The sequence below is a fragment of the Psittacula echo genome (assembly GCF_963264785.1).
Source record: "Psittacula echo genome assembly, chromosome: 5".
NCBI classification, from domain to species: domain Eukaryota; kingdom Metazoa; phylum Chordata; class Aves; order Psittaciformes; family Psittacidae; genus Psittacula; species Psittacula echo.
In genome coordinates, this window is record NC_137739.1 from 24,401,511 (window position 1) to 24,428,618 (window position 27,108).

At 40.7% G+C, this 27,108-nt stretch overlaps 1 protein-coding gene across 1 annotated transcript in view; it reads left to right on the forward strand.

Moving 5' to 3' along the window:
• Positions 1–26,598, forward strand: part of BBOX1 (gamma-butyrobetaine hydroxylase 1) — a gene marked incomplete at its 5' end in the record, with an annotated part of 30,335 nt that extends 3,737 nt beyond the window's left edge. The window contains 5 exons of the mRNA XM_080619004.1: positions 13,085–13,283; positions 20,813–20,918; positions 23,419–23,615; positions 24,062–24,228; positions 25,854–26,598. Of these exons, the coding sequence (XP_080475130.1) occupies positions 13,085–13,283; positions 20,813–20,918; positions 23,419–23,615; positions 24,062–24,228; positions 25,854–26,014 (830 nt within the window). The 3' untranslated portion in view covers positions 26,015–26,598. The remainder of the gene's footprint in view (positions 1–13,084; positions 13,284–20,812; positions 20,919–23,418; positions 23,616–24,061; positions 24,229–25,853) is intronic.
• Positions 26,599–27,108: the final 510 nt, after the last annotated feature.

Below are 27,108 nucleotides of genomic sequence, written 5' to 3' on the forward strand. Positions count from 1 at the left end.
AATGGCTGTGATTTGCCTTCATATACACATATTTACACAGTGCTTATTCTCAGCATCTAAATGCAATGTTTGTTTTGGAAGCCAATTCTTCCCTCTGCCACTGCTCTTCTCCAGTGGAACCGTCCAGGTAAAACATACACCAAAGATCCATGTTATTCTTTGGGCAATGCTTTTGCAAATTCTGTTTTCCATGCTAGATCTGAAGAAATAGGTTTATAAAAGTTACACTAAATAAAGGCCTGTGTTAACTTTGGCTTTGTTTTAGTAGTGTCATTCTACTCTTCCTCAGAGAAGACCCGGCTCATTGTGGTGGTCAGCTTCTCCCAGCTTTTCTCAGGATTCATTTGCAGAAAAGGCTGTGGTTAGAAATCGTGTGGGTTTGCTTGCTGGCTCTTTAAGATATGTTTCTCATCATATATGGGTACATTTAGAATTTGCTTCCTTCTGTTCAGTGGAGTTAGTTACACACTGCAAATTACATGCCTTTAAGTAGCTAATCATATCCCAGCAGTATAGTATTACGGATGATATGGAATGCCAGCTCTGCATGCTGGTTCAACAAATATAACAGCAAGCTTGTCAGACAGCTGTAGTTAGAAGTTAACCTTCACTGCTGGCACTATCACAGCTGTGGGGGTTTATTTCTTTCTTTTCTTTTTTTTTTTTTCTTTTTTTTTTTTACAATTTTTTGCTTTTCATGTTGTTTTTATGATGTTTCTTTCATCATAATTTCTGATTCAAAAAACTAGATGTCAGGTGTGTGTCAAACCCAAAGAGTAGGTCAGATTTCTACTTCATGATGAAGGTGACTATAAATAGCTCTATGGCAATATGTTAAGATTCCCCTTTCAAAAACACTGCCAGATCCTATCCATGTGATATGCAAAGTCTGCTATTTGTGTACGCCGAGGCTCATTTCAGCCCAGCTTACAAGATACTTCCCAAAAAGCAGCAAAAGAGCTATCTTCTACTTCTTCAGCTATGGTGTCTCAAACATACTCTTTTTGTCCCTCCTGTTTACTTGTGCTCTCCCCAGAGAATGTCACAGGAGTGATTTACCACCTCGTGCAGCCTCTCTGTAACTCAGATTTTGTGTGGTAGACACATGCACTCAGTGAGAGATACCAAGTACATGAGGTGCTTTTCAGTATTCAGCCTCTCACTGCATAACATTGCATTTTCCAAAACACTGGCATCCCAAGAATAAGATGTAGAGGGGAAAAAATAATATCACAATGATATTTCCTTATTGGATGGAGGAGAAAAAAGTGCAGCAGAGGCAGTCCCTAGTGCTACTTAATCATAGAATCTTAGAATGGTTTGGGTTGAAAGCAACCTTAAAGCTCATTCAGTTTCAACCCCCTGCCATGGGCAGGGACACCTTCCAGTAGACCAGATTGCTCCAAGCCCTGTCCAACCTGGCCTTGAACACTGCAAAGGATGGGGCAGCCACAGCTTCTCTGTGCAACCTGTGCCAGCCTCTCACCACCTTCACAGGGAAGAACTTCTCCCAATATCTAATCTGAACTTCCCCTGTTTAAGTTTGAACCCATTCCCACTTATCCTGTCACTACAATTCTTGATGAAAAGTCCTTCTCTGGCATCTTTGTAGGCCCCTTTCAGATTCCTAAATGCTGCTATGTTGAGTTTTTAACCTAAAATTAAAGGTTTCAGATGATGCTTGTACTTTTAAGTGCAGTAATATGATGTTGGATGTATATTTGTTTGAATCAGGATGTTAACAGCATCAGTGGTGCTTTCAGTCTCTCTATTAGATGATAATTTTAAGAGGAAAAGTTAGAAGTTGTTTTTTTTACTAAAAGAGTTTGGTCATTTGAGTTTATCCTGTAGCAATAACTAATATGAGCTGCCCCCATGAGTTAGGCTGCCACATGCAGAATTCACAATATAGCAAAAATACACTTGGCCTTCAACAAACATTAAAACACACATTGTAGACAAAATAATTTTATGTGGGGTAGGTGAATCTATGATGCTTAGACTTTCTTTCCCACATGACTCCAGTATAGAAGGCTTTGACCAGCACTGTCCCAACCTGCACAGTAAATGCTGAATAATTCCAAGGGTTTGTTAATGCATCTGCAGGAGCTGGGGAAAGGCTGACTTCTCATTTTGTGCAGGTGGTTTTTTATGACTAGCTTGGTATGATCAAGAAATGGGATTCTTTTTCTCTCCCACCCCCCAAATTATTATTCTGAAATTTAAAGAGGTGGTGACTCATTAATTCTTTCAAAAGTATTGAATTCTTCCCATTTTGAAAAGCACATAGTTTTGGGGTTTAGTGCTCATAATGAAAATTATCAATAAAACCACAAAAGAGTTCTGCAAGACTTTTGTTTTTATCCCTTAGCAATTGTTCACTTACCTTTGCAAACATAATGATTTATAATTTGGCAACTGCAACTGTGCTGTGCAAGTGAGACCTAAGGCTGTGCAGGCACTAGTGGCTCATTCTTGTCTTTCAGCTTTCAGCTTTCAAAGAGTATGTTCTTAGATTTCTATTATAGTACAATGGAAACTATGTTAACTGTGGTTACACAGTGGGAAAACCCGTGCTATGCTGCCATGATAAAATAATGAAGAACATGAGTGGGATCAGTTACCACCAGGAAATAGTGGCAAAGAGTACAGTCCCTGTTCAGTGCAGCTGCTTGATAGATTTTTCAGGCTGAAGGGGTTTTGTGGATAAAACTGGGAATAAAGTTCCTGTTGTTCAGTATTTGGGAGAGTGACGTGCCCTGTGGGCACAGTTTTCCAAGACTTTCATACAGACTTTTAAAAGAATATTGTTAAGTGGAAGAATTTAAATATCTTCATGACTGATAGAATGTTTTTTGGGTTTTATGATGTATGTTTTCATGTCCCTTTTCCAAAGAGTTATGGACCTGATAATTGTAATTGTTAGACAGCATATAACATTTTTATCTGGGACTGAGGAGAAGGAAGTCTTTCTTTATAAATACTGCTTATTTTAGTATAGACCTAATACTTGTCTCTCTCCTACTACAGTTGTACTTACTTTCTTCTCTGAGATGGTCTCTGTGACCAGTCAGGAAAAGTCCTCCCCTGGTTTTCGTACAAATACGAGGTGTTTAAAAGTAGCTCATGTGTATGTCAGACCGAAGTGTTAGAAATTAGACCTCAGACCTATTGCAGTTAGTATAAGTATTAAAACTGGTACCGGTATATTTGAATTAAGCTGTAAGATCTCCCTGGTTCTAATATTTTTCCCCTCTTCTTTCTGTACATGAAGGTTGTGCCTTTCTAATATCCCGAAAAGTTTATGCAGTACAGGAAAGACAGTGGTTTGGCTTGTGCTCTAAGTATGCAAGTTTGTTCTTTGATTGGTTTTCATCACTTTCCTTGGCATGTTTAGTGTTAAACAAAGTGTTCACATTCATATCCTTGGCATAAAGCATTTGACCCAGTTGCACATGGAACTCCCATGAATGTGCTAAGGAAATGTGTCATGCTTAAAAAAAAAAAAAGCCAAGAGTAGCTGTAATGGTTTGCCATCGAGACAGAATGATATTGCAAGATAGGCTTTGCAAAGGTCTGTGATTCATGCAGTACTCTTTCTTGGTTTCATCTATGAGTATGATGGAAAAGAATAGCCACATTAAATCTGCAGGTGACACCACCCTGGAAATGTGTTAAAGCACCAGGTTACAATTCTAAATGACTTTGTAAAATAGGAGAAGTGGTAAAAACATACAAAATGCTTTAATGGGTCAGGTGACCAGTTCATCTAGCCTAACACTCAGCGGCACTGTAGTAGAAGCATGTGAGCCAAGCCGCTCTCTGCAGTCCGTTTCCTTCATATTTCTTCAGCATCCACAGTCTTTGCATCAGGGTTTCCTGTAGGATACTGCAGCTCGGCAGCAATTCAAGTGCAAGGCAAAGAAATAACCACCCGTGTTGGGTGGGGTTGGTACTGATCACAGGCTGAACGTGGTAGACTGGTTTGGGATCAAGGCAAACACTGCTTTCAACTGAGTCCAAAGAGAAGTCTATTTTGCTGAAGAGATGAAGTTGTCCTCCTGCTTCATTTGATTGAGTAAGGACTTTGTAGCTAGTATGAATTTTGAGCACCATATATCAAGAAAGACTGCAAAGTGCCCATTGGAAAGCACTATACATGATTAGTGGTCTGGAAACACTGAACAAAGCAAGTATGTGCGAGGGGAGAGAGAGAGGAGAGAGAAGGAGCCGTTTGTTTTCCCGGTGCATGGTAGATGCATCGCTATACAAATACATGTGTGCATATGTAAGCAGATTTTCTTAATGCTGTTCAGAATAAGTAAAGATTTGAGCTCAGACAAACTATAAAGTTTAAACAGAATATTGTAAGACATGAAGTGAGGGCATGTTTTTAATAGCAATAACTTTACAAGCTGCACTGGACTTTTTTTTTTTTTCCCCCTCCTAAATACCAACAGTTGCTGTGTTCCATGCATTTCCCAAGATCAGTAATGCTTGGAGCTGTACATGAGGCATTTTCAGCTTTTGGCATATTTACCACAGCGTCATTGTAGAGTATGTTGGCAAATGTCAAGTAGGAAAGGTTATTCCTTCAGTAGCTCAGAGACTAAGCTCTTGGCTGCCTCAAGATGACACTGAAAAGCTGTGAACTTGGAGCCTTTCTTCTCTGAATCATGAGGTAGGATTTGTAAGCATTTGTGTACCAGTCTGTGCTTTTAGAAAGAGCCCAGTCCACTAAGGATGCTGGCTGCACTTGTCACTAGAAGTGAATTCCTGTGAGAGAGCTGGAATTTTGAGGACAGAGTTTCTAGCCTTGCCAGGCATGATTTAGCTACATTTAGTAGTACTTTCGGACTTTATTTTCTGAGTTATTTTATTGTGTTTGGGCTGGGTTTTTTTTGTTGTTAATATCAAGTAGCTAAATGTTGAACAGAGTCTAAGAAGCTGCTTCATTTGAATCCTTTCTCAGTTTCAGTAGCTGCTTGGAAAGTATCAGTGAACAGTTCAGTTTCCTTGGATTTTTGCATTTCCAACCCAAACCATTCTGTGATTCTATAGTTCTACAGAAAGGACATCCCGTATTATGTGGAACTTCAAGCAAGCACAGTAGGAATTGGGAATTGGAACAAGAGGACTTCACAGTCCCTCTAATCAGGAAAGTCTGGGGCTCCAGGAGCTGCACTTAGGTCTTAAGGTGTGTACATTTATTTCCCAATGTGGGGAAAAATCTGTTGGTATATTCCTTGAAATACTAATATTGCTCCACTCCTTATTTTATATAAGGAAAGTCAGGAAAATATTTAATAGCAAGACAGCAACAAAGACTAGGAAGGAGAAGCTGAAACTTAGAAAGTTCCACTAGTTTTCACATGGTTATTTACCTGCACCAACACTGAAGCTTTAATTTGTCTTTCACAGGATATTCTTGGCAGCTCACACAGCATACCTGAAGCTATTTTAATTTCATAAATTTTAATAGAGGAAAAGGAAATATTTTATTTTTTCCCCATCTTTCAAGTGTGTGAAAGGATCAATATTGAGCTAAACACACTGGAGCAGTGAGTAGCAGGTCCCGGAGTGGCCTCAAAAAGGAATTTAATGAGGTGAGATTACATCTCTCCTCATGGATTGTGCTTTTTTCATTTTGCGAGCATGTTATGAAATTCAACAGCTTGTCAATCGCACTACAGCTTTTTTGAAACACTGGGTAGGGTATAAAAGATTGTCTATGTGAATAGCTTATATTTGGGTACGTGCACTGTGTTTCTTGGACAGTCTCTCACCAGCCTTAGCCAAGGTGGGGGGAATATTGGTGGCTGGAAATTTGCAGACTTTGCAACTGTTGAAAAATGTTGTAACTATGTAGTGTCTGGGTTCACTATTTTTATCAGGATGGCGCATTTTGTGCTTGCTACCTATATGTGGGGAGAGAGGCACAAAAACCTGGCCCTGTACATCTCTTTAAGTACAGCACGTCCTTCAGTCACCAGGTGAAATCCCCCCCAGCTCCCATTCTGGAAACTGCTTGGTTTATGTAATAGTCTTTATTGGTCCGGTCCATTGAAGGGATATTGGGATAAAGAGAGAAATAGGTGTTTTATACATGATGCCATCTCCTTTTTTCAAATGCTTATGGTCTCATTTCCAGTATGTAATCTATGTGATTGATGATCAGGCAGGCTGAATGACTCTTAGCTCAAATACCAAGTAAGCTAGGTTTGCTTTAAACAAAACAATTATTCTATGGAATAGATAAAATATTTTCACACTTTGTGCACTCTCTTAAGAATAAGTATCTTCAGACTAAAAGAGATAAAAGCAAGGGAAACTGTGTTTTTACTGTAAGAGTAACAGCTCCGATTCAACATGTAAGAGAATGCTTGACTTACTTAAACCCTAATGTTTCTTGGATTGAAAAAAACTAGAATCAATGCAAAATTTATGCAAAGAAAAAAAATGTAAGAAATGGCATCTTCATTCTGTTTATCTATTACTGTGCAACGTCTTTGATTTGAACATTGATTCTGGTTCGAGACCATCTTAAAAACCTAAACGTACACAAGTCCATGGGACCTGATGAAATCCACCCACAGGTCCTGAAGGAGCTGGCGAATGAAGTTGCTAAGCCACTGGCCATCATGTTTGAAAAATCATGGCAGTCAAGTGAAGTTCCCAATGACTGGAAAAAGGGAAATATAACCCCCATTTTCAAGAAGGGGAAAATGGATGACCCAGGGAATTACAGACCAGTCAGTGTCACCTCTGTGCCTGGCAAAATCTTGGAGCAGATTCTCCTGGAAGGCATGCTAAGGCACATGAAAAACAACAAGGTGCTTGGTGACAGCCATCATGGCTTCACTAAGGGGAAATCCTGCCTGACCAATTTGGTGGCCTTCTATGATGGGGCTATGGAACTGATGGACAGGGGCAGAGCAGTTGACGTCATCTACCTGGACTTGTGCAAAGCGTTCGACACTGTCCCACACCGCATCCTTGTCTCTAAATTGGAGAGACATCAATTTGATGGGTGGACCACTCGGGGGATAAAGAACTGGCTGGATGGCCGCATGCAAAGAGTAGTGGTCAATGGCTCGATGTCCAGCTGGAGACCAGTAACGAGTGGTGTCCCTCAGGGATCGGTGTTGGGACCAGTCTTGTTCAACATCTTTGTTGGTGACATGGACAGTGGGATTGAGTGCGCCCTCAGCAAGTTTGCTGATGACACCAAGCTGTGTGGCTCGGTTGATAATGCCAGAGGGAAGGGATGCCATCCAGAGGGACCTTGACACGCTTGTGAGGTGGGCTGATGCCAACCTTATGAAATTTAACCATGCCAAGTGCAAGGTCCTACACCTGGGTCGCAGCAATCCCAGGCACAGCTGCAGGTTGGGCAGAGAAGAGATTCAGAGCAGCCCTGAGGAGAAGGACTTGGGGGTGTTGGTCGATGAGAAAATGAACATGAGCCGGCTTCAGTGTGCGCTTGCAGCCCAGAAAGCCAACCGTATCCTGGGCTGCATCAAGAGGAGCGTGACCAGCAGGTCAAAGGAGGTGATCCTGCCCCTCTACTCTGCTCTTGTGAGACCTCACTTGGAGTATTGTGTGCAGTTCTGGTGTCCTCAACATAAAAAGGACATGGAACTGTTGGAACAAGTCCAGAGGAGGGCCACGAGGATGATTAGGGACTGGAGCACCTCCCGTATGAAGACAGGCTGAGAAAGTTGGGGCTGTTCAGCCTGGAGAAGAGAAGGCTGCGTGGAGACCTCATAGCAGCCTTCCAGTATCTGAAGGGGGCCTACAAGGATGCTGGGGAGGGACTATTCATCAGTGACTGTAGTGATAGGACAAGGGGTAACGGGTTCAAACTTAAACAGGGGAAGTTTAGATTGGATCTAAGGAAGAAATTCTTTACTGAGAGGGTGGTGAGGCACTGGAATGGCTTGCACAGGGAGGTTGTGAGTGCTCCATCTTTGGCGGTGTTCAAGGCCAGGTTGGATGAGGCCTTGGGTGGCATGGTTTAGTGTGAGGTGTTCCTGCCCATGGCAGGGGGGTTGGAACTGGATGATCTTAAGGTCCTTTCCAACCCTAACTATTCTATGATTCTGTGATTCTATGATTCTATGTGTGTGTTTATTTATGCAGACAAACTGATAAACTGGCAAGCTGAAGAGATATTACAAGTGGAAATTAGTGAGAAGAGAACAAGGAGGCAGGTAGTGTTTTATTTGGGCAGTACAACTCTGAAATAGGTCTTTCATACAGGAGAGAAAGTAATTGCCCCACATCTACTTCTGTGCATTACAGAAACTTTGAAGTGCAGCTGTATCTGTCCACATGGTCTTTTGTATCTGCCACCAGCACTGCTTTTCAGGTCAAATAAGCATGTAACACCTCTTTTCCTCATTCTGCAAGTTAACATGTGCCATCATTAAGACCCCACAAAAAGTCTGAAATAAGTAAGACACAAGGTTGCTACCAAAGAGCAATCACCAGGATTATTTTGCTTCTGAGTTCAGCTGAGCCAGGACAGTTGGCAGTTGGAGATCAGTGGTCACACACTGCCGCTTTGTGGCATCGCAGCCAGCCCAGCTGTCAGTAGAGGGACAGAGTGCAGTTTGGTGGGGGTTAGAAGGCTTCCATCCTCTCTGTTTAACGATAAAACAATTTTTTTCCTGTGAATTTCCTCAACCTCCAGCTCCCCTTACTTGGCTCCAGTGTCCTCTGCAGCCACTGGCAGTTTTTACTCAGTCTCCAGACCCAGCTTCTTTCTGCCAGGTGTCTTCCCTTTTTTCCCAGGTAACATCTTTCTCATCCCTGACAGCTTCTCCCATGTTTCTGTTCACATCTTTTCTCCTCTGGGGCCTGGGATAGAGGCTCTAATAGAGAGCATGGACCAGCTCAGCTCGTCTTTCCTTCTCATCTCCTTCCCTGGATGGCTGCATCCATGGGCAGGCTCCTGCAGTGGGTAGTCACCTGCCTGGGCAGCACAGCAGTGGGGATGCTGTCAGCTATGAAGCTGTAGGAAGGTCAGTTACCAAGTGTCCTGATGGACTTGTACCTCAACAAGCTTAGCAGGGGGAGGGATTCACCAAAACATTTCTGACATTGTCTTAGAAACCCAAAGTACAGGAATTGGAGCCTGCGCTGGAAGTTTTTCAAACATGAGCAAAAAAGTGTATTCCCGTGCTCGATTTTATTCTAAGACACAGCCAATTTTTTTGACTGGCTGTTCTCCTCATAAATTCAAACTAAAGGAACCTTCAGCATGAAAAAAACGAAAAGATTGTATTTTGCTGTAGTTCTAAGCATTTCAACCAGAGTTTAACAATAGAAACACTGATTTGTGAGGAAATCTTAGTACCACTTATTATTAACTCCTTGAATAGCGACTGGTATTTGCAGTGTGTGTATGTGCTACACACAAGAAAACAAATTACCAATGATGCTTTCTAGCCATGTAGCTTAATAAAAGTTGTATCTTGATCTAAGATCCATTTACACCAGTAAACCTGTACTTGTTTCAGTTTTAATGTGTACTAACAGTGCTTACAAATGCAATTCACAACAAAAAAATCACTACCAAGTCTCTGCAGCGGCTTTCTTTCAGTTACACTGGCAACCATTGCATTTGGCTTTAAACCCTGTACTAGTTCAAACTCCCTGCACTATTTTAAAATCCCCATACATATAACAAATAAACAAAAGCCCAGGATGGGTTCAGTGGTCCAGGGACACCATGTGGTATTTCAGGCTGCTCTTTTCTGGAATATTTTGAGCTGTGGAAGAAAATTACTATTACTTGTAAAGTACCCAATGTGAGCCACAGCTGTTGGCTTCCAGTTGTCCCCTGCCGCTAGCAGAGACAAATTAAATTGAAGTGCATTAACAACTGGCAAGCTCCAGAAAGTGTCCTGTGGGAAGCTGTCCTTCAGGCTCCATGATTCATTTCCTGCCTTTCTGCTGCCTGTGTACATTACCGATTCCTTGAGTTCTTGGCTGGATGCACCAAAGCTGTTAAAATTTGGGTGATATCTGCTTCAGTGTTGTCCAGCAAAATTGGTCCTGGCAGGATTAGTCTGGGGGGAAAAAAGAGGGAAGGAAAAAAAATCTTGATTATTTTAAATATTTTAAATTATTTTGGCCTGTAAATATTGAGGCCAACATAAACAACCACGGGGTTTAGTTGTTAATATGTGGTTTTGCCTGCACTTACGAGTGGCTGCAGCACTGCCTCTGATTGAAGGAACTTAATTGGATTTTGCAGATGTGTCTTAATGTCCTTAAAAATGTACTTGATTTGATTTGGAGTATTTAAGCAGATGGTTAACAAAGAAAGTGCTTCTTTCTGCAGTATCCCCATTTGTCCTGCTTCTCCACATGGACAAATTACTCTAGTAGTAGGGTTTTTTCTAAATCTCTTATGTGCTACTGGTGTGACGGCAACATGATATAGTTTGTGCACAGTTATGTGTCTGGTAATGGAAAGTCTGAGTTTTGACCTAATGCTCAGCTATACATCAGAAAGCACTAAAACTAAGCCAGTGTAGAAGTTGTGACTTGGCTGCAGTATTCATTTGCCACTGGTCAAGGCTTTTGATCCCTTTTTGTTGCTGTTGAAGCTCTCACAAAATTATTTCTGGCAGATATGAGATGTTTTCTCCAGCAGCTATGAGGCCATGGAAAACTTCAGCTCAAATGGTTAAGGGTTTACCAAAGTTATGAGCAGGTGAACCACTCATTGCTGCAGAGGGTTCCTCCAGCTCCTCTCTGGGAGGACATCATGGACATGGATCCCACAAGCGAAACTGAAAGCACTGAAAGCCGCTTCGCAGAAGCTCTGCCCATAATACAAAAATAGTACACTATTTTCATCTAATGATGTCTCCTGTTTGTTCGATGCACGTTTTTGAGCTGTGTGGGTAAGATGCAGGATGTGGCTATGGAAAGGTGGCAAGGGAAAGATCCAAGTTTATCCACTAGGAAGTCCTGCCTGTCTGCAATCACAGTCTTGGAGAGAACGATTTGAATTCAGTCATGCAGAGAGCTGTGACCTTCATTCTTCTCTGTACACATCAGTCTTTGGCCATTAAAATACACTGGCCTTGGGTTTCAGATGAGACAACCTTTTGGTAAGAGACAAAAATCAGTTTCAGCAGAAAAAGGGTTCACCTTTGTTCTTCATATCAGTACACCAAGATTCTTTTATAGTTCTTGGCACTGGTACACTTGCCAACAAAATGAATGGCTTTCCTCAGGGGGCTGCTGCTCATGCTCAGCAATGGAGCTCTGAGAGCTGAGAAGAAAAAAGAGTTTGTCACAAACCCTACATGTTATAGCTGACAGGCTGGCAGTGCTGCGTGGTTGAGGAAAGCTTCACGCAGAAAGGAAACCTTATATACTTGTGTTAAAAAGAATGAAAATAGTAAATCATAAAGCATTTCAATATAAAAAAATAAAACATTCTTGGGGGTAAGCCATCAGAAAACAGGTGATTGAGAAGGGGTGACACTGGGCTGGGGTGGTAGAACATCTTCAAACCACACACCTCATTGCTTTGGAGATAGAGAAGCCTGAGCTGGCTCAATATACTTGGCATCAGCAGGGCTGTACAGCGATGACCCTTAACACGATCCCAGTCGACAAGCAAAGTGTAACCTCAGGTAATCCCAGTGGGGTCCTCAGAGTGAGTCTGACCTAAGCTAACCCTTATGACCTTAAGTAACCCCAGTGGGGTCTGCAGAAATTGCGTTTGACCTCAAGCAACCCCTACAGGCTAATTGGTTGACCTCAAGTAATCCCAGTGAGGTCCTCACAGATTGAAATGAGCCTCTTCACCCGAGGCCGCTGTAGTGTAGAGCCTCATCTCCCCTGAGATCCCCGGTGGTCTTGGTGTCCTGTCTCCTTCAGGGCCACCCCTCCCTGAGGCCATCCCTGGGCCCACCCCTGCACCTCGGGTTTGCCCACATCCTGCTTATGCCAGAGCCTCTGTGTATCATGTCATCTGACATAAACACAGTTTGAAACTTCAAAACAACATTACTGCAGTTACATTTATTAACAGTACACATTGCTGAGGTTTAGCCTTTAATCACCACCATAACAGTCAGCCTTTAACACACTTGTCCTAAATCAGCCATGAGTATAAATCAGCAGAGAGTGGATATGCTGGGTTAGTGGTTATGCCTTGGACTTGGCGCTAGGCTTTGTACAGCTCTTATGGTGAAAGGGACAGAGTACCTCACAAATAATCCCACAGGCTTTTCCCCGTCAGCTGCCATCTGCTGTTGTAGATCACAAGAAGCAGAGAGCAGCCACTGTCTTCCCTCGAGACTTTGCTGAAAGGAGGGCTCCAGCAGCACTGTCAACTGAAGGGCTGCTCTCCTGCTTGACGCTGCTTCTCCCTGGTCCAGCGTCCAAACACCTCTGCCACAGGAGCTGGTGAGGCATGGGCTGGGGAACACGTTGCCTGTGCTGCTTTCCCGGCTGCAGTGGGCACATTCCCTTATCATTTGCCATGAGCCATCTGGAGTCCTGAAAATGAAAAGCAGTGAGAGACAAGTTCTAAGAAGTTCTTCTCTTTGTGTCAGCATCTATCTCATCTGGAGAAATGTGAATGTTGCCTGACATAGGAAAGAATGAAGTGAGAGGCATGGGATTTCTGTCCTGGAAAAGAAAGGAGGCAGGAAAGGAAAAGTTATTTTTGGGTACACATGAAAAGACTGCCTAGCTCTGTGAGAATCTGGGCTATTCCTATGGCTCACACTGGAACTGAGAATGCCTCCAACACAGGCTAAGATAACCCACTTTTCATCAGGCCCACAGATATGAATTCCTTCTTACCTTTGCAGTCAAGATCATATGAGAAAGCAAAAATCCCAATCTTGACATCTCCACTTGAGTTAAGGTCTCAAAATCTTTCTTGTTATCCATGCAAACTTAGGGACCCAGTTTCAGGTGGTTGACTGCAGGATTGAGGGCATATTCACAAACGCATACAAATCCCATTAACTTCATACTTCAACTATGTCCTGAGCTGTGGTGCTACAACAGCTAATCACTTACTTCTCTATTTCTTCCCTTCCAGAACATCAGTACTGGGGCTCCGACCTGCAGCTTCCCAAAATGCCTTTTGAAGAAATTATATACAATGATGAAAGTGCCTACAGGTGGCTGTGCACCTTAAAGAAAGTAGGAATTGTGATACTAACAGGAGCTGCTGCTAGGCAGGGAGAGTTGATTAAACTTGGCCACAGGATTGGGTTTCTGCGTCTCACTTTTTATGGGTGAGTTTGTTTTTTAATATCCCTGCTTTGCTGGCTATGTAACCACCTTTAATATCCTTCACTTCAGCTTGCCGGACCTGTTTTGTGGATTAAATTAAGAAAAGCAGATTTTTTTTTTCTTTGCATATTAGAAAATGTGGTGTCAAGAGTCTGTATAAGAAGATTATTTTGCTGTGACAGGCAGGGTATGTACTATACTTAGCAACTATAACTGCTAAGAGAAGGAAAAATGCCTAAAAGGAGATGATGTCAAATTAAAGATAACCACAAGATAGCAGTACTTATCTATACCATGGAACAAAATCAAAAATCCCTTAATCAAGTGCCCTTTTGAAAAAAGGAAGTTATCTGTACTGAAACTTCTTCTTAGCCTGATTTCAAATCATGGAAATAGGTTAAGACACAGACGATGTTATTGAGCCTCCCATCACTGAGGAGGTGGGCAGAGTATCCATTCCCTGCTTCCAACTGAGTCTGCTCTGGAAAGCCCCAGCCAGTCCCAGCAGGCACTTTTTAAGACTGCTTTTTATCCAGAAGTAATTGCTCAGCCTGCAGGAGAGCAAGCAGGAACTTGTAAATCATCCTTCTGATGCTAAGAGGTGATAAATTGAACCTCACCTCCTCAAGCATCTACTGCCTGAGTAAAAAAATGACCATGGTAGCTCAGGTCTTGCTGAGCTGAGTCAGTGACCTCCATGTAGCTAAGTGAAGGAGCAGTGTTACTAGCTGACATGGTGCCCTGTCCCTCATCCCCAGCTGTTGAGATGTTTTTTTACAGTGTATATAAAAAAACCTTATTACTTGGATGTGTGCATTGTCTCACAAAAAAAAAAAAAAAAAAAAAAAAAAGTTATAAAAATAGCCAGTAACACTTAAACAAAATAGAACATTTAAACATAATTGGGATTTCTTGATGCCTGAATAGCTACCAAACCCAGAACATTCAGGGTTTCAGATATAAAAAGGTCCTTTCTCCCCTATAATAGAATAAAAGATGACAAACTGGATTTACCTCTAGTTCAGAGAATAAGGAAACAAACTGTGTTTCCTTATTCACATAACCAGTGTCTCCTCCTTTGTCTGAAACCCAAAAGCCAACAGCTAAACGAACAGAAGTGGGTGAAAAACCTTCACCCTTGGCCAGAAAGACCACATTCCCTCAAGTTAGGAGGAAAGATTTTCTCCCCTTAAGACTCCTGTGTGAAGGCATATGTGGGGCCCTGCTGCAATATGTGATGCAGGTGAGGGGGGTAAAAGCGCACTGTGATACCAGGAAAATTACATTAACTTGGAATGTTAATTGTGAAGTGAAGGGGAGGAAGGTGATCAAAATGTCCCTTCTTCAAGCTAGGATGCTTGAGTAATCTATAAATGTAACAGGCTAGTTAAGATGCTGTATTTTTATTAAGGTGTGGCTTCCTCTTTCTGCTTACTGTGCCAGAAGGAAAAGTCAGCTGGGATTCAATCAGGTTAATCCTACTGAAATATATGGGATAAGAGTCCCCTGCTCAACTCAGAAACCTCATCCAGTGCTACACAACATTTTCTGCAGCTAAAAGCATTCCTAATGTCAAGCGGTTCTACCTTTGGCAGTCTACTATGGTCTCAATTTAAAACTTGCATCATTATGGAAACATTGCTGCTTTTGATTTCTGTTTTGATGTCATCCTAATTACAGATACAAGATGATTCTTAGGGGTATCCAATCCTGACCATATCTGAGGATGTTTTACAGCTTTCCTCAATACCTGAGGGGTGAAACATTTGCCCTGTTTGTACCCAAACAGCTGCACAAGCATTTTGAATTAGGACCAAATATAGCAAACCCCAGCTAAGATGAAAAAAATGTTGGTCCTTTGTTGAAGCGTACCACTAAGAGAAAATACTATATATCTCCAAAATAGCTCAGGGGAGAGGGGAAAAACCCCCAAAACCTAAATAACAACCAAAACCCCCCATACAGCCCCTTCAACACATACACAGGTTTGTGCCTGGGCTACAACAAAACCTTTAGCTGTTTGCCTGGGTTTCAGGGATGAAGAACCCAATCTAGAAGAAGTTCCTTGATCCTAAAACTGGAAAAGATCTTAAAATCTTCAAGACTAACTTTCTCGACATGGCAGCCCACTGTGTTATACCTACTGTCCATCTGCTGAGCGCTGTAACATGCTTTTCAATAACGTATTCAAAAGGTTTTGCTATTTAACTCAGCAGCATTGTAAGACTAACACAAAATCTACATTCTGCCTGGTACTCTGCCTCAGCCCTTCGTCATCCTCACTGTTTAAAATGACTGCCAAGTGTCTGTTAGAAGCTGTCTGCAACATCCAGCTTGTGGTAACTCTGCTATGTTTGAGAGACTGAAAAGTCCTTTACTGTATAAATACGCATAAACTGTTAGAATACACTTTCCTAATCTAAGTTCAGCTCCCAAGGCTGTTCTAGGGAGACTTCAGAATGGGTTTTTTTCCAATTAAAAAAAAGTTACTCTTACCCCTCACTGACTCTTCCCTAGTACAATTATAAACAGGAATGACAAATACTTCATCTTGTTTGAAGTCAGCTTGAATGAATGTTTAATCTCTTAATAGATGTTTTCAATAGAAGTAATTTGTCAGGATGAGTTCTGAGTCTTTGATATCTATATATACACATATACATTTAAAAGTCTTTATATCCTACAAAGAGCCTCCTGCCCATTAATGTTTCACACAAGGTCAAGGTTGAAATGTGACCATGCTCTAAACCGTTTGAGCAAGTAACGGTTACAGCTCCTTTCACTGTTTAAATCAGCTTTATTCTTGGTGTTGATTAAACCTTAGTTTTATGTTTCCTTAACTATTAGGTTTCACAATAAAGGAATGATGAAAGGCTGTAAGTCTCCTTGCTTTTCCAAAACCTATTTGTTAATTCATGTATTTATTAGGCTGCAGAAAGAGGGCTTCAATGTTGTGGAAGTTTTCCAATTGCCAATGAATTCTGCATTTAATACAAAATATACTTAGCAGGAATATTTAGTTTAATTGAGTTCAGGTTTTTTTTTCTTTTTTGCTTTTTAAGCACAGCTGTAGTTTTGGAAAGTCTTGAAGTCTGGTTTACATCATCCCAATTAAGTCACCATGGTTAGATTTACTCTAAGTCATTTGACAGTTGCTAATTATGTTTCTGTGTATGATCAGGTTGATTTTGCAATATTAAATTAAAATCTGAAGAGCATAAGATCAAAGAGGGCCTGACATCTAAAGACCAGTTTTGCAGACTAGTCTGGATTTCAAGTAACAAAAACCAGCTCTGCCACAGAATGAAGTCAACAAGCTATGTACAGACCAAGGTCCAGGTCTGAAAACAAGAGTGTCTCTGCCGGTGCTAAAAGAAGGGCAGTTATAAAACGGATAGGATGTGGATGATACAATGCACATATTAGCAGAGCCAAGACTTATGGGAAAGGAACCAAAACTGTTGAAGACGTTTTCTTTTTCAGACTAACTTCCAAGGAGAGAAATTAACTGTACATACAAGGCACCCTGCCTTGGAGTTTGGGGCCAGACCTATGAGCTTAGCTGGGGCAAGTGTGACATTCATTACATCTTGGCTTTCGCATCTCCAGTTCAGACATCGTTTAGCTGCAAGGATGCCTTTGTTAAGACTATTCCAAAGCACACCTATTCAAGCTGCCAGAACTGCACAGCACGCTTATCCTGTCAAGGAGATGCACAAGATGAGCTTCTTATCTGAATAGATGAGCCTTGATCAAAAGCTTTCTTGAGTCCTTAGAAGGACACTGCCTACCAGTGCCATTGAGTTCTCCTGGCCTTGAATGAAGTCTACTGGAAACATCTTGCAAAAGCTAGTATCGTCTGCTTTCATGACTCTTTAGACCCTGGGAAGAGAAAGAGGGAGGAAATCCTAAAATACTGGAAAATACAATCAGGATGGTGCATAAACTTTGTATTGTTATGTGTAGTGGTTCATGAAACCATTCATAAAGTATTTTTTAAAAAATGTAAGTCACAAAACCAGTTTCAAGTGTTTTAGCACAAATGTGTATGAAGTGGTAACATGCTAAACATATCAGAAATCAGTTAGAGAAATGTATTCAAACAGCTTAACAACCCAGTGCTGTTAAATGTGTAATTCATTACACAAAGTCTTGAAAAAGCCTTTAATAGTTTTGCTTTATTTTTGGATATTTGGAGGGGGTAAGTCTTTTATAAGGAACAAATTGCTTATTTTTTTCACCATGTATAGCTGGAACCCAGCCTAAAAATTTTAGCAAGAAGAAAAGACTTCTTACCCTACAGTATCTTTTTTTCCTGATTTAACCTGTTTCATTTTCAGCTTTAGTTATTATAGTGCCTGGTCTTGGTTTTACATATTTCTCACAGTAGCAAAACTCCACTGAGGTTTCAGTCTTAACAACAGACTTAGAGCAGCATTTTATAGTCCATCTCTTCACCTCTAAAACAGAAATGCATTTCTTACATCCAACTCTGATGTAGTTTTTACAACTGTAATAAATAATAACTTTAGGTAATTCCCTTGCTGTTTCGCTAGCAGCCAAATACAAGGCCTACCAAAAAGGATAAAAAAAAAAAAAAAAAGAAGGATAAATAAAAGGATACATTTGGAATTGGCAAGCTTGCCAAATAAAACATCACCTCAACAGGACCATGAATTTTAAGCTGAAATGTAACAGCAATGAATATAACCCTGACACATGGGAAAACAAAAGACATTTTTCCTGTCTAAATGCCTGATTGGTACATGCTACCTAAAATGTCATTACTGTAAAAAGTGGAAACATTCTCTGTTTCAGCCATATAACACAACAACAGGTTCCATGCTTTTAAATTAACCTTTTTCTTTATGTTGCAGAGGCACAACTCCGTTAACAAGATCTCCAGCTGTATCACAATATATTTCTCCGACTTCTCATGCCCTAGACCTTGTGCTCCTCCCCTGTTCTGAAGCTTTCTCCAGGGCTTGGGGTGGCATGAAGGGCTTCTTCTGGGGTCCAGCACCCCTGCTGAAATAGCTGAAACATCTGCACCTCTCAGAGGGCTTCAGCTGCAGGAGGACAACATGGGTCCCGAAATCTAAGTCTCTTATGAATGAGACTAAGATTTTTATTTATAAGGGACTTAGATTTTTAATAACATGCAAGACCAGATGATTCACATGTGACTTAAGTTTCTAGCGCAGCGGCACTGCAAGGCTAAGGATGTATCAAGCAGATCAGTGTTCTGCTCAGGGAGACTGAGCCCACATTGCCACTTAATGCAAAAAAATTACTACACCTACCTGGTGCCAAATTTTCTCCTCTGTCAATCAGCCTGAGCAACTGTTGTTGGAATCTGACCCTAATTACTAAACCATAAACCATTCCATCCCATTTTGCTTTCTCAAAGGGCCAAGAGTCCTCGATATTACCCACATTTTCTTCCTTCTTTACTTCCATTACTTCTTGTGTGCTCTGTCCATGACTGAGGGAGAGCTGAGTCTGACAAAGTAAGGTTGATTTTTTTCACATTCAGTGCTGAGCTCCCTATTAGCATCTCTGACTTCAAGTCAGTAACTTGAGCTTTGTCCTAAGCTCCTTGTGTGTAAGGAAAACTACCAGGGACCAGCTCCTCTTGCAAAGCATGACAGCATGAAAGCACTGATTGCTTTTGCAAATCCTGACAGTGACATTATAAAGTACTACCATTCTAGCAATTGCACAAATTGCATATAAATGAGACAATTAAAATGTGTTAATTTGTTTTAGAACCATCAAGTTACACTGGAGCCTTTTAAATTAAAGATATAGTGAACTTAGCTGCCTTCAACACTAATGACAAGGATGATATAGCAGGCTGGGCTTTGGCTGTAAAATAGGGGACTATGGAAGTGTGGTTGAAATTATCATGCCTGAGTACTGATGTCATGCACTGATGAGTATGCGCTGTACCAAACAATGCAAATTCTTTTTCCCAGTCAGTAAAACATATCGGCAAATATTCAATGGGGTTTTCCCCCAGCAATTTAAAAAATTCGGTTTTAGCATATTGCATCGTTTCTATACTAAATAGAACTCCAAGAACAAAAGTGTTTCTGTACTGTATAAAACCATTTTGGTCTGAATGTTCTTTAGCCTATTTTCTTCCTAAACTATTGTTTAGAAGTCATGCTGGACATGCACCATCCAAAACATAATATATTTGGTCTATAGTTGTTTTTTTTCTTTTAAATCACCATGCTCCTGTGATGACATGGGCTGCATATGGTGACTTACACTTTTCCAGACAAATGTCTGCACCTATAACATGCATCTGATGAAGACTGTCTTCAATCATGTGAACTCTGTACAAGCAAGACATGTGTTTCTTGATCTTAAATTCTCCTGCATGGTTGTCATTCAAAACAGATTTTGATTGTGCTGCAATGCGATGTATTCATGTCTGTCATAAAAATCAGACTTTTTTTTTCTCTTTCCCCTGTAGTTGTCAGTAAACTGTCTTAATCAATATGGCCAAATTTCAAGACAGCAACTATGTAACAAAATACGGGGGGGGGGAGTTCTTTGAATGAGCATCAGAGAAAGAGAAGAAACTACAAAGTCTTTCATTAGCACTTTTTCATCAATACTTCTGACAAGGGCCTGTAGTGACAGGGTAAGGGGGAATGACCTTAAACTGACAGAGAGGAAATCTGGATTATATATTGGGAAGAAGTTCTTCCCCGTGAGGGTGCTGAGGCGCTGGCAGAGGTTGCCCAGAGAAGCTGTGGCTGCCCCATCCCTGGCAGTGTTCAAGGCCAGGCTGGACAGGGCTTGGAGCAACCTGGTCTAGTGGAAGGTGTCCCTGCCTGTGCCAGGGGGCTGGAACAGGATGAGCTTTAAGGTCCTTTCCAACCCAAACCAGTCTGGGATTCTACTATTTCCATGAAGTTCTTTTTCCTTTAGCAGCAAGTCTTGAAGTTACCGGAAAGATCCCCCTGCAAAGGACAGTGTGTCTCTCTCTCTATGTATACATAAATATATATATAAAGCTTTTAAAATATATTTTTTTTAAATTTTCATAGCCTTTTACGATTTCATATTTCATTGATAAAGTGCTCCACATGGCAGGGAAAAATGGAACATTGAATAAAGGAAATGGGCCAACTTCCACTCTTATTTCTGAAGCATCAGTAATAAGATGATGATTTAACCTAGCAGACAGACACCTCTTGGTTAGAGTCTTCAGCTGATTCCTGCATTCAGCAAAGTAGTGCCAGTGGAAAGCCATCATTCTTCTAGATACCACACCAAGGCCAGATGTCCCTTGGCACACTTAGGTTTCTACCTTGAACCTAGGACAGCTGAAATAAGCCTTCTCTGCTGGAATGGGGGAACATCACTAAATCATTTTTTTCTTCAAGTTGTACAATTTTCGTGTTCAAAGGTGTAATGACTCTTTTATACTGTGATTTTACAGTTGCAATGTGTACTGTCTGGCATGCTGGCTGGCTGTTTTAACCTGTTATCTCTTTTCCCTTTCATTATAAAGACCAACTTGGCAAGTGCAAGACAAAGCAGATGCTAACAATGTAGCTTATACAACCGGGAAACTATGTTTTCACACTGATTACCCTGTTCTGCAGCATCCACCTGGGGTAAGGTGAATCTACTGACTTCTTCACAACACAAAAGGGAAAGGGAAATGTTCCTATAGCATGAAATATGGCTAGCATTCAGTGACTCTGAATTTTGTCTTAAAAGAGCAACGTAAACATAACAATATATTAATCATATAACAATTTATATACACATGGGTACGCACTATATCATAGAATGATAGAATGATTTGGGTTGGAAGTGACCTTAAAGCTCACCCAATTCCAGCCTCCTGCCACGGGCAGGGACAACCTCCACTAGATCAGGCTGCTCAAAGCCCCATCCAATGTACATTATGATGCAAGTTCTGCATAACAAAACCACTATGTATCCCACAATTTTTAAATGAAATTCATGGAATATTGAGATTACCACCATATGAGAAAACACTAGTGTCCTATATGTGTTTTTGATACTGCTTTTATTATATTTAAAAAATTATTTGTCTAAATGCTATAGTCAAGTTGTGACATTTTAGGACTCATCTGTTCACCTCAGGAGGGGAATGTACTGGAAGAAATATGATTAAGATTTTATATTCTCTTTTCTGTGAATTGATTGACATTAGACATTTATTTGCCATTTCATAACAGACAAAAAAAGGGGCATTCTGTAAAGCTGGACAACAACCACAGACAATATGTTTTCACCTAGTCCCTGTCACATTAAAGTCTAATGCACATTCATCGTAAATCTGGAAAGGAGTCGAAACAGGTACAAAGGAACAAAGATAACCCTGGAAAAGTCTGCATCTATAAAACTTCCCCTTCTAGTCTTGTGGAATACTTTATATCTGTTGTTTCTACAATTAAACAAAAAGCCAATGTAATTTATCCACAAGTACCAAATACTTCACACTAACATCACCTTTTAAAGTTATTCAGATACTGGTTCATTAATGTGGAGTAAGAATGGAACAGGGCTTCATTAATAGAGAGCAGATGTGAATTACCTCATTGTCTTATCTGTGCCAGGGCGCACACTCTGCTATGAAATATTAGAAGAACATAACCTTTCTCATTCAAACGTGCTTGTAAGAAATAAAAGTATTAAAGTACATTGAATTATTTTGAACTTTATCCTGAACTCTTAAGATGTATTTCTTACAAATATTTGAAGAAATGGTTTTAAATGGATGATGATTAGCTTCAGAACTGTCCCATAATAATGGTTTTAGGATTTCCTAGATTTTGATCTGGCAATGATTTTTCCATGAGAGATCCTGATTAAAACTAAATCAAAACAACAAACAACTGACGATTAGATCTAGCACAAATATTAGCTCTCTAGAATGTAAATTGAATTATCCCTTTGAACTTTTCCAGAGTTATTTTCCATGGAATACATTCCTGCAGCCCTCCTTAGCACTGCCAAACTGTGCTCACCCGATGCAAGGCCAGCTGAGGCCACAAAAGAAAAGAGCTTGTTGCCATGTGCTCTCTTCAGTGGGAGCTCTGAGACCACATGCCCCAAGCTTGTTGGCCAAAATGAGCATGGCAGGAGGGCAGAAAGCTGCTTCATCACATGATTTAACTAGATATGTCCTTTCCAACAAGTCCTCCTTCTGTACTGTCAGTTATTTCAATTGCCCCCTTCATCACCATCATCAAGGTCTGCTGGTCTAGCTGGTGAGGTGATTCTGGGATGAAGCCTGTTCTCTGCTCCTTTTTCTCCTCCCATTTTGTTTGTTTTGGGTTGGTTTTGTATTAGGCTTCTTGGGGGGTGGGGGAAGGGTAGTGTTTTGTTCGCTTTTTTGGGGTTTTTTTGGTTGGTTGGTTGTTTTTTTTTCTAATGGTCTCAGAAATAGTTCACCATCACGGAAAGGAAAGGTGAAGCTGCTTCCATTGGTAGGACAGATGTGTTTTGTGTGGTTTGGCCAAGATGAACGGTTACATTTTGTGTGAGCTGGACTCTAACACCACAGGGAGTTTTACCATTTGTGTCTGTAGCTCAGATTTAGACTGGTGCCACCCAGAGCCCAATTTAGGCTTTCTGCTCTGTTTTACACTTTGGCAATTTCACTGCGAAATGAAATGAAACTGTCTTAATCCTATTTTATCATAGAGGTACTGGGCCTGTTGCCTTCTATGACAGCCACCTTTCCCCTACTGTGAGCAGATAATCCACAGCAGGTTTTGTTTCTGCAAAAGAAAGCTAATCCTCCTTGTTGAGATAAGACTGCATTTAAAATTACATGACTGCCACAAAGAGGGACTCAAAGGACAGAAGTGAGAACAGAGCTTTGCAGTTGACTTGCAAGTTGCAAGCATTAGAAGACAGGCCACATGGGACGGATTTATGAACATGCTGCTTTAATTTTCTGCCTTTGTGATAGTGGTGGCAGAGTGTAGTGAAGCTGCAGCAATGGGAACTCAGTCTTTCACTGAAAACCAAATTCAACCAAAAAGCCAGAACCACAGATATAAGGGAACTGATGCTAATGAACTGTTAAATATGCAAGCTAATTCTTGTTTATAATGAGATGTTAATTTTTTCCAGGTTCAGTTTCTCCACTGTATAAAGCAAACAGCCACAGGAGGTGAAACCGAAGTTGTAGATGGATTTCACGCATGCAATAAGCTGAAGCAACAAAATCCTCAGGCATATCAGATCCTGTCCTCTACTGCTGTAGATTATACCGATGTTGGGAGGGACTACTGTGATTTTGCTGTGCAATGTAAACAAAGGATTATAGAGTGAGCAGTTTCAACATAGAAAAGTAAAATCCCTTTTGTATGGGGATTTTTGTCTGCTCCTGCCACCTTGTGGGGAAACGCTGGTTTACCTTGGTCTGTACTTAGAGGGTTGGGAGACTTACATGGTTTTGGTTTTGAAGCGATTAGATTAAGAACTATATGCTAGAAAAAGATCAAATGCAAATGTTTATAATCTCTTCTGAATTTAAAAAGCTTATGATTCTACAATTAAAGATTACAGAAAATATAATTTTGAGTTAATTGTCTACATTTTCTCCTGATTATTTTTAATTAGGCTTAATTACAAAATCCAGTGCAATAATAATCTGAATTTCACTATAGAAACATACTGAAATTCCAGCAGGAGAGTGCAGATGTTGTTTAACCATCTTAAAATATTTCAGTAACATAATACATGCCTTTTCCTTTCCTTCTCTGTTTCCTAGTGTGGATTCCAGAGGCCAAGCAGTTCGCATCAATTATAATAATGCAACAAGAGACACAGTGTTTGACATACCAGCTGAAAAAGTGAGGCCGTTTTATGCAGCTCTAAAGGAATTCAATGATTTATTAAACAGTGCAGAGCTCAAGTTTACTCACAAGCTGAAACCAGGTCAGTAAGTTGCTTCTCCTTGCAATGATTTTGCAAATGTTTTTCCTAGCAGTCAAAACACTTGAGCACTGTTAGCACTGGTACTGAGGAGGCTTCAGTCCTTCCAGTACCTATGGTATTTCATACCGTGTCTTTACATTCATCTCACAGATTTCTTTTGCCATTGCTACACTATAAAGGAAAAGAAAAAAAAAGGTGGGGGAGACACACATACACAACACAACAGTCTGTTTGTTGATGAGTTCAATGTATCTTTATACTACATCAAAAATCCACATACACAGGAAATTGCAACTTGTCATATCAGTAGTACCACAGATGGGAAATACCAGGTGTAAGACTGCCGTGCCACCCTAGTTCAGTGCCTGTTCATTAAATGATACACAATCACATACTTTTTCCTCTGCTCCACTCGATGCAGAGTATGGACATTAAGACAAATGATTTAGAGGTGGTTGTGGTGGTTATGACACTTTGTTAATGGGGCACCTTCCCAATGGCTGCAGGAACTGCAGAACATCTGATGATACAGATGCACAATGTGCATAATGCTGAAGGAAGCTGAGCAGCGCCAGTCTTTGTCTTTGCTTAGCCACCCAACGCCAGTGTAATGCAGGACAAATTACTGAAGGCCTTTGCTGCTGTGCTGCTTCTTCTGGATGGCCCATGCAAGACATCGGGAGGCAGATTTGCAGATGTGCTTAGTGTTCTAAACTTCCGCTCGAGTTGTACAGGGCTGTGTTTTGAACATAAAATATGCTGCGAAAATGCCCCTTACTCTTTGAAGTCTGTGCATCTATTTAAGTACTTTGGCCTTAATCTCTGTTCTTTCATTCCCCAGCTATAAAATAAAGATGTGAATAGTTCCTTATCTCTCAAAAGATGCTACAAAAGTAAATTCATTAGTGTATCTGACTGCTTCATGTACTATGATGACTGTCTTTAAAATGTCGATAAGGAAATAAATCTCCCTCTATTGCGAACATGAAATAAAATAATTTATAAGATCACATAATAAATACTAAACAAAAGGACATCACATTGCATTAGTACCATCTACCCCATCATTTAATGCACCAAAATGGTGGTAGAGGTGAGGGGGAGAAGGGAAGACATGCTATAAGGATATTTAACTGGAGATTAATCATAACTGTGGAACACAAGGGAGAAAAATTAAAACAGCATGCTCGCCTTCATGATGTGAGTTCCTAACTTTCAATGGCTTGACTTTGTTCTCGCAGAGGTCTCCTGAGGAGGACAGCAATGAAGGATGTGCATAGTATGAATAATACCAGACTGATCAATAATACCAGACTGGCTTTCACCCTTTTTTTCCTTCCTGTGGATTTGATGCAGTTGCCTTTCCCTTCAAGGCCTGCTTTTCTCAGCGTGGACTCCTCTACCACCACTCCTGGTTATACCAGACAAGGAGCAGAGGTTGAAAGGGACCTCCCCTCTCTAGCTGAGAATGACCAGCTAAATTAAAATTACTGTGTCATTGCTGTGTATCTCCAGCTGAGCTGCTTTAAATTATTGCTCCCTAACTGATGATATAAGCCCATCTCCATGTTATCTGTTTGAAGGAATCAACTATAACACACCAAATATTAAACATCTCTTTACAGGAGACATACTGACATTTGATAACTGGCGTGTGCTTCATGGTCGCCAAAGCTACCCATCAGGTTCAGAAGTGACTCGTCACCTGGAAGGTGCCTATGCAGACTGGGATGTGGTCATGTCAAGACTCCGGCTCCTAAGGAAGAGGGTACTGAAGAGGGACTGATCTTTGTTCTACCTAGAATAAGCAAAACGTAGATTGTCTAACCTCAATAATGACAAAAACAAAAAAAAAAAAACAATGAAAACTCTGTTTTCCTTTCAGAAGCTAACATCACAAGTGTATTTTTAAATTCCATAAGAAACCTGTCATTCATAACAATTTAAGATTTATCTGTGTCTCTGAATCCATAAAATGCATTGCTACCTCTGCCAGTTTATTTGCTTTTTAAAATCAGTGTACAAAATGGTTTGAAAGATTATCACTTTACTGGACTGACTGGGTATCCCAATGCCTTCTGTGGCCTCTACAAATATACCTGCCCTCCCTAGGCAGCTTGGAAGGCAGCATCAAAAAAGATCTTAAAGTGTTACCTACTAAAGGTTTGTTATCAACAGCACCTTCCTTTATTTCAGAGAGGCATTCTTTATTGCATAAATCATAACTAAATTTCATTATCAAAATAAACAACCTTTGCTGTGGAGTGAATTCCATATACACAGTTTTCTAGGTAGAACTCCACTTTAATACAAGATCTCATTCAACAAATGTTATATTCCGCATATCCTGCTGTGCATGTGATGACTATCACAGCCACAAATCATTGCTCCTACATTTCAAAGTCCACAAGCTCAGAAACGATTGATCTACCAGAGAATGTGTCGCATTAATTTTCCTCTGCATTAGGAATACAAATAAATCTCAGTGTGAAGGTCACAGATAGGGTCAGAAATCCCATCAGACACTGTGCACAGACATAATTAAGATCTGCAGGGCAGACAGACTTTTGAGTAAATTCAAGAGGAGGAATGCTGATACTGCTTGGCAGCTATAAACCACAGAGCACAAGAGGTGGTTATTGACTCAGTACCTGACAGAGAAGTGGTGACTGAACTCAGACCCATTTTTGTTACACCAAAAACATGAGCATGCCTCTGACAGACTTGGTCTGCAGGATGTTTTCCTCTTGGTTGTATTTTGAAGAGAGATGACACTATGTAAGAATTACCGCAGCTGAAGTAGTAGGTTTTTTTTTTTTGTTGGTTTTTTTTTTTCCAATATTCAGATGCCAAATTGAAAGAGAAATTATTGAACCTCAC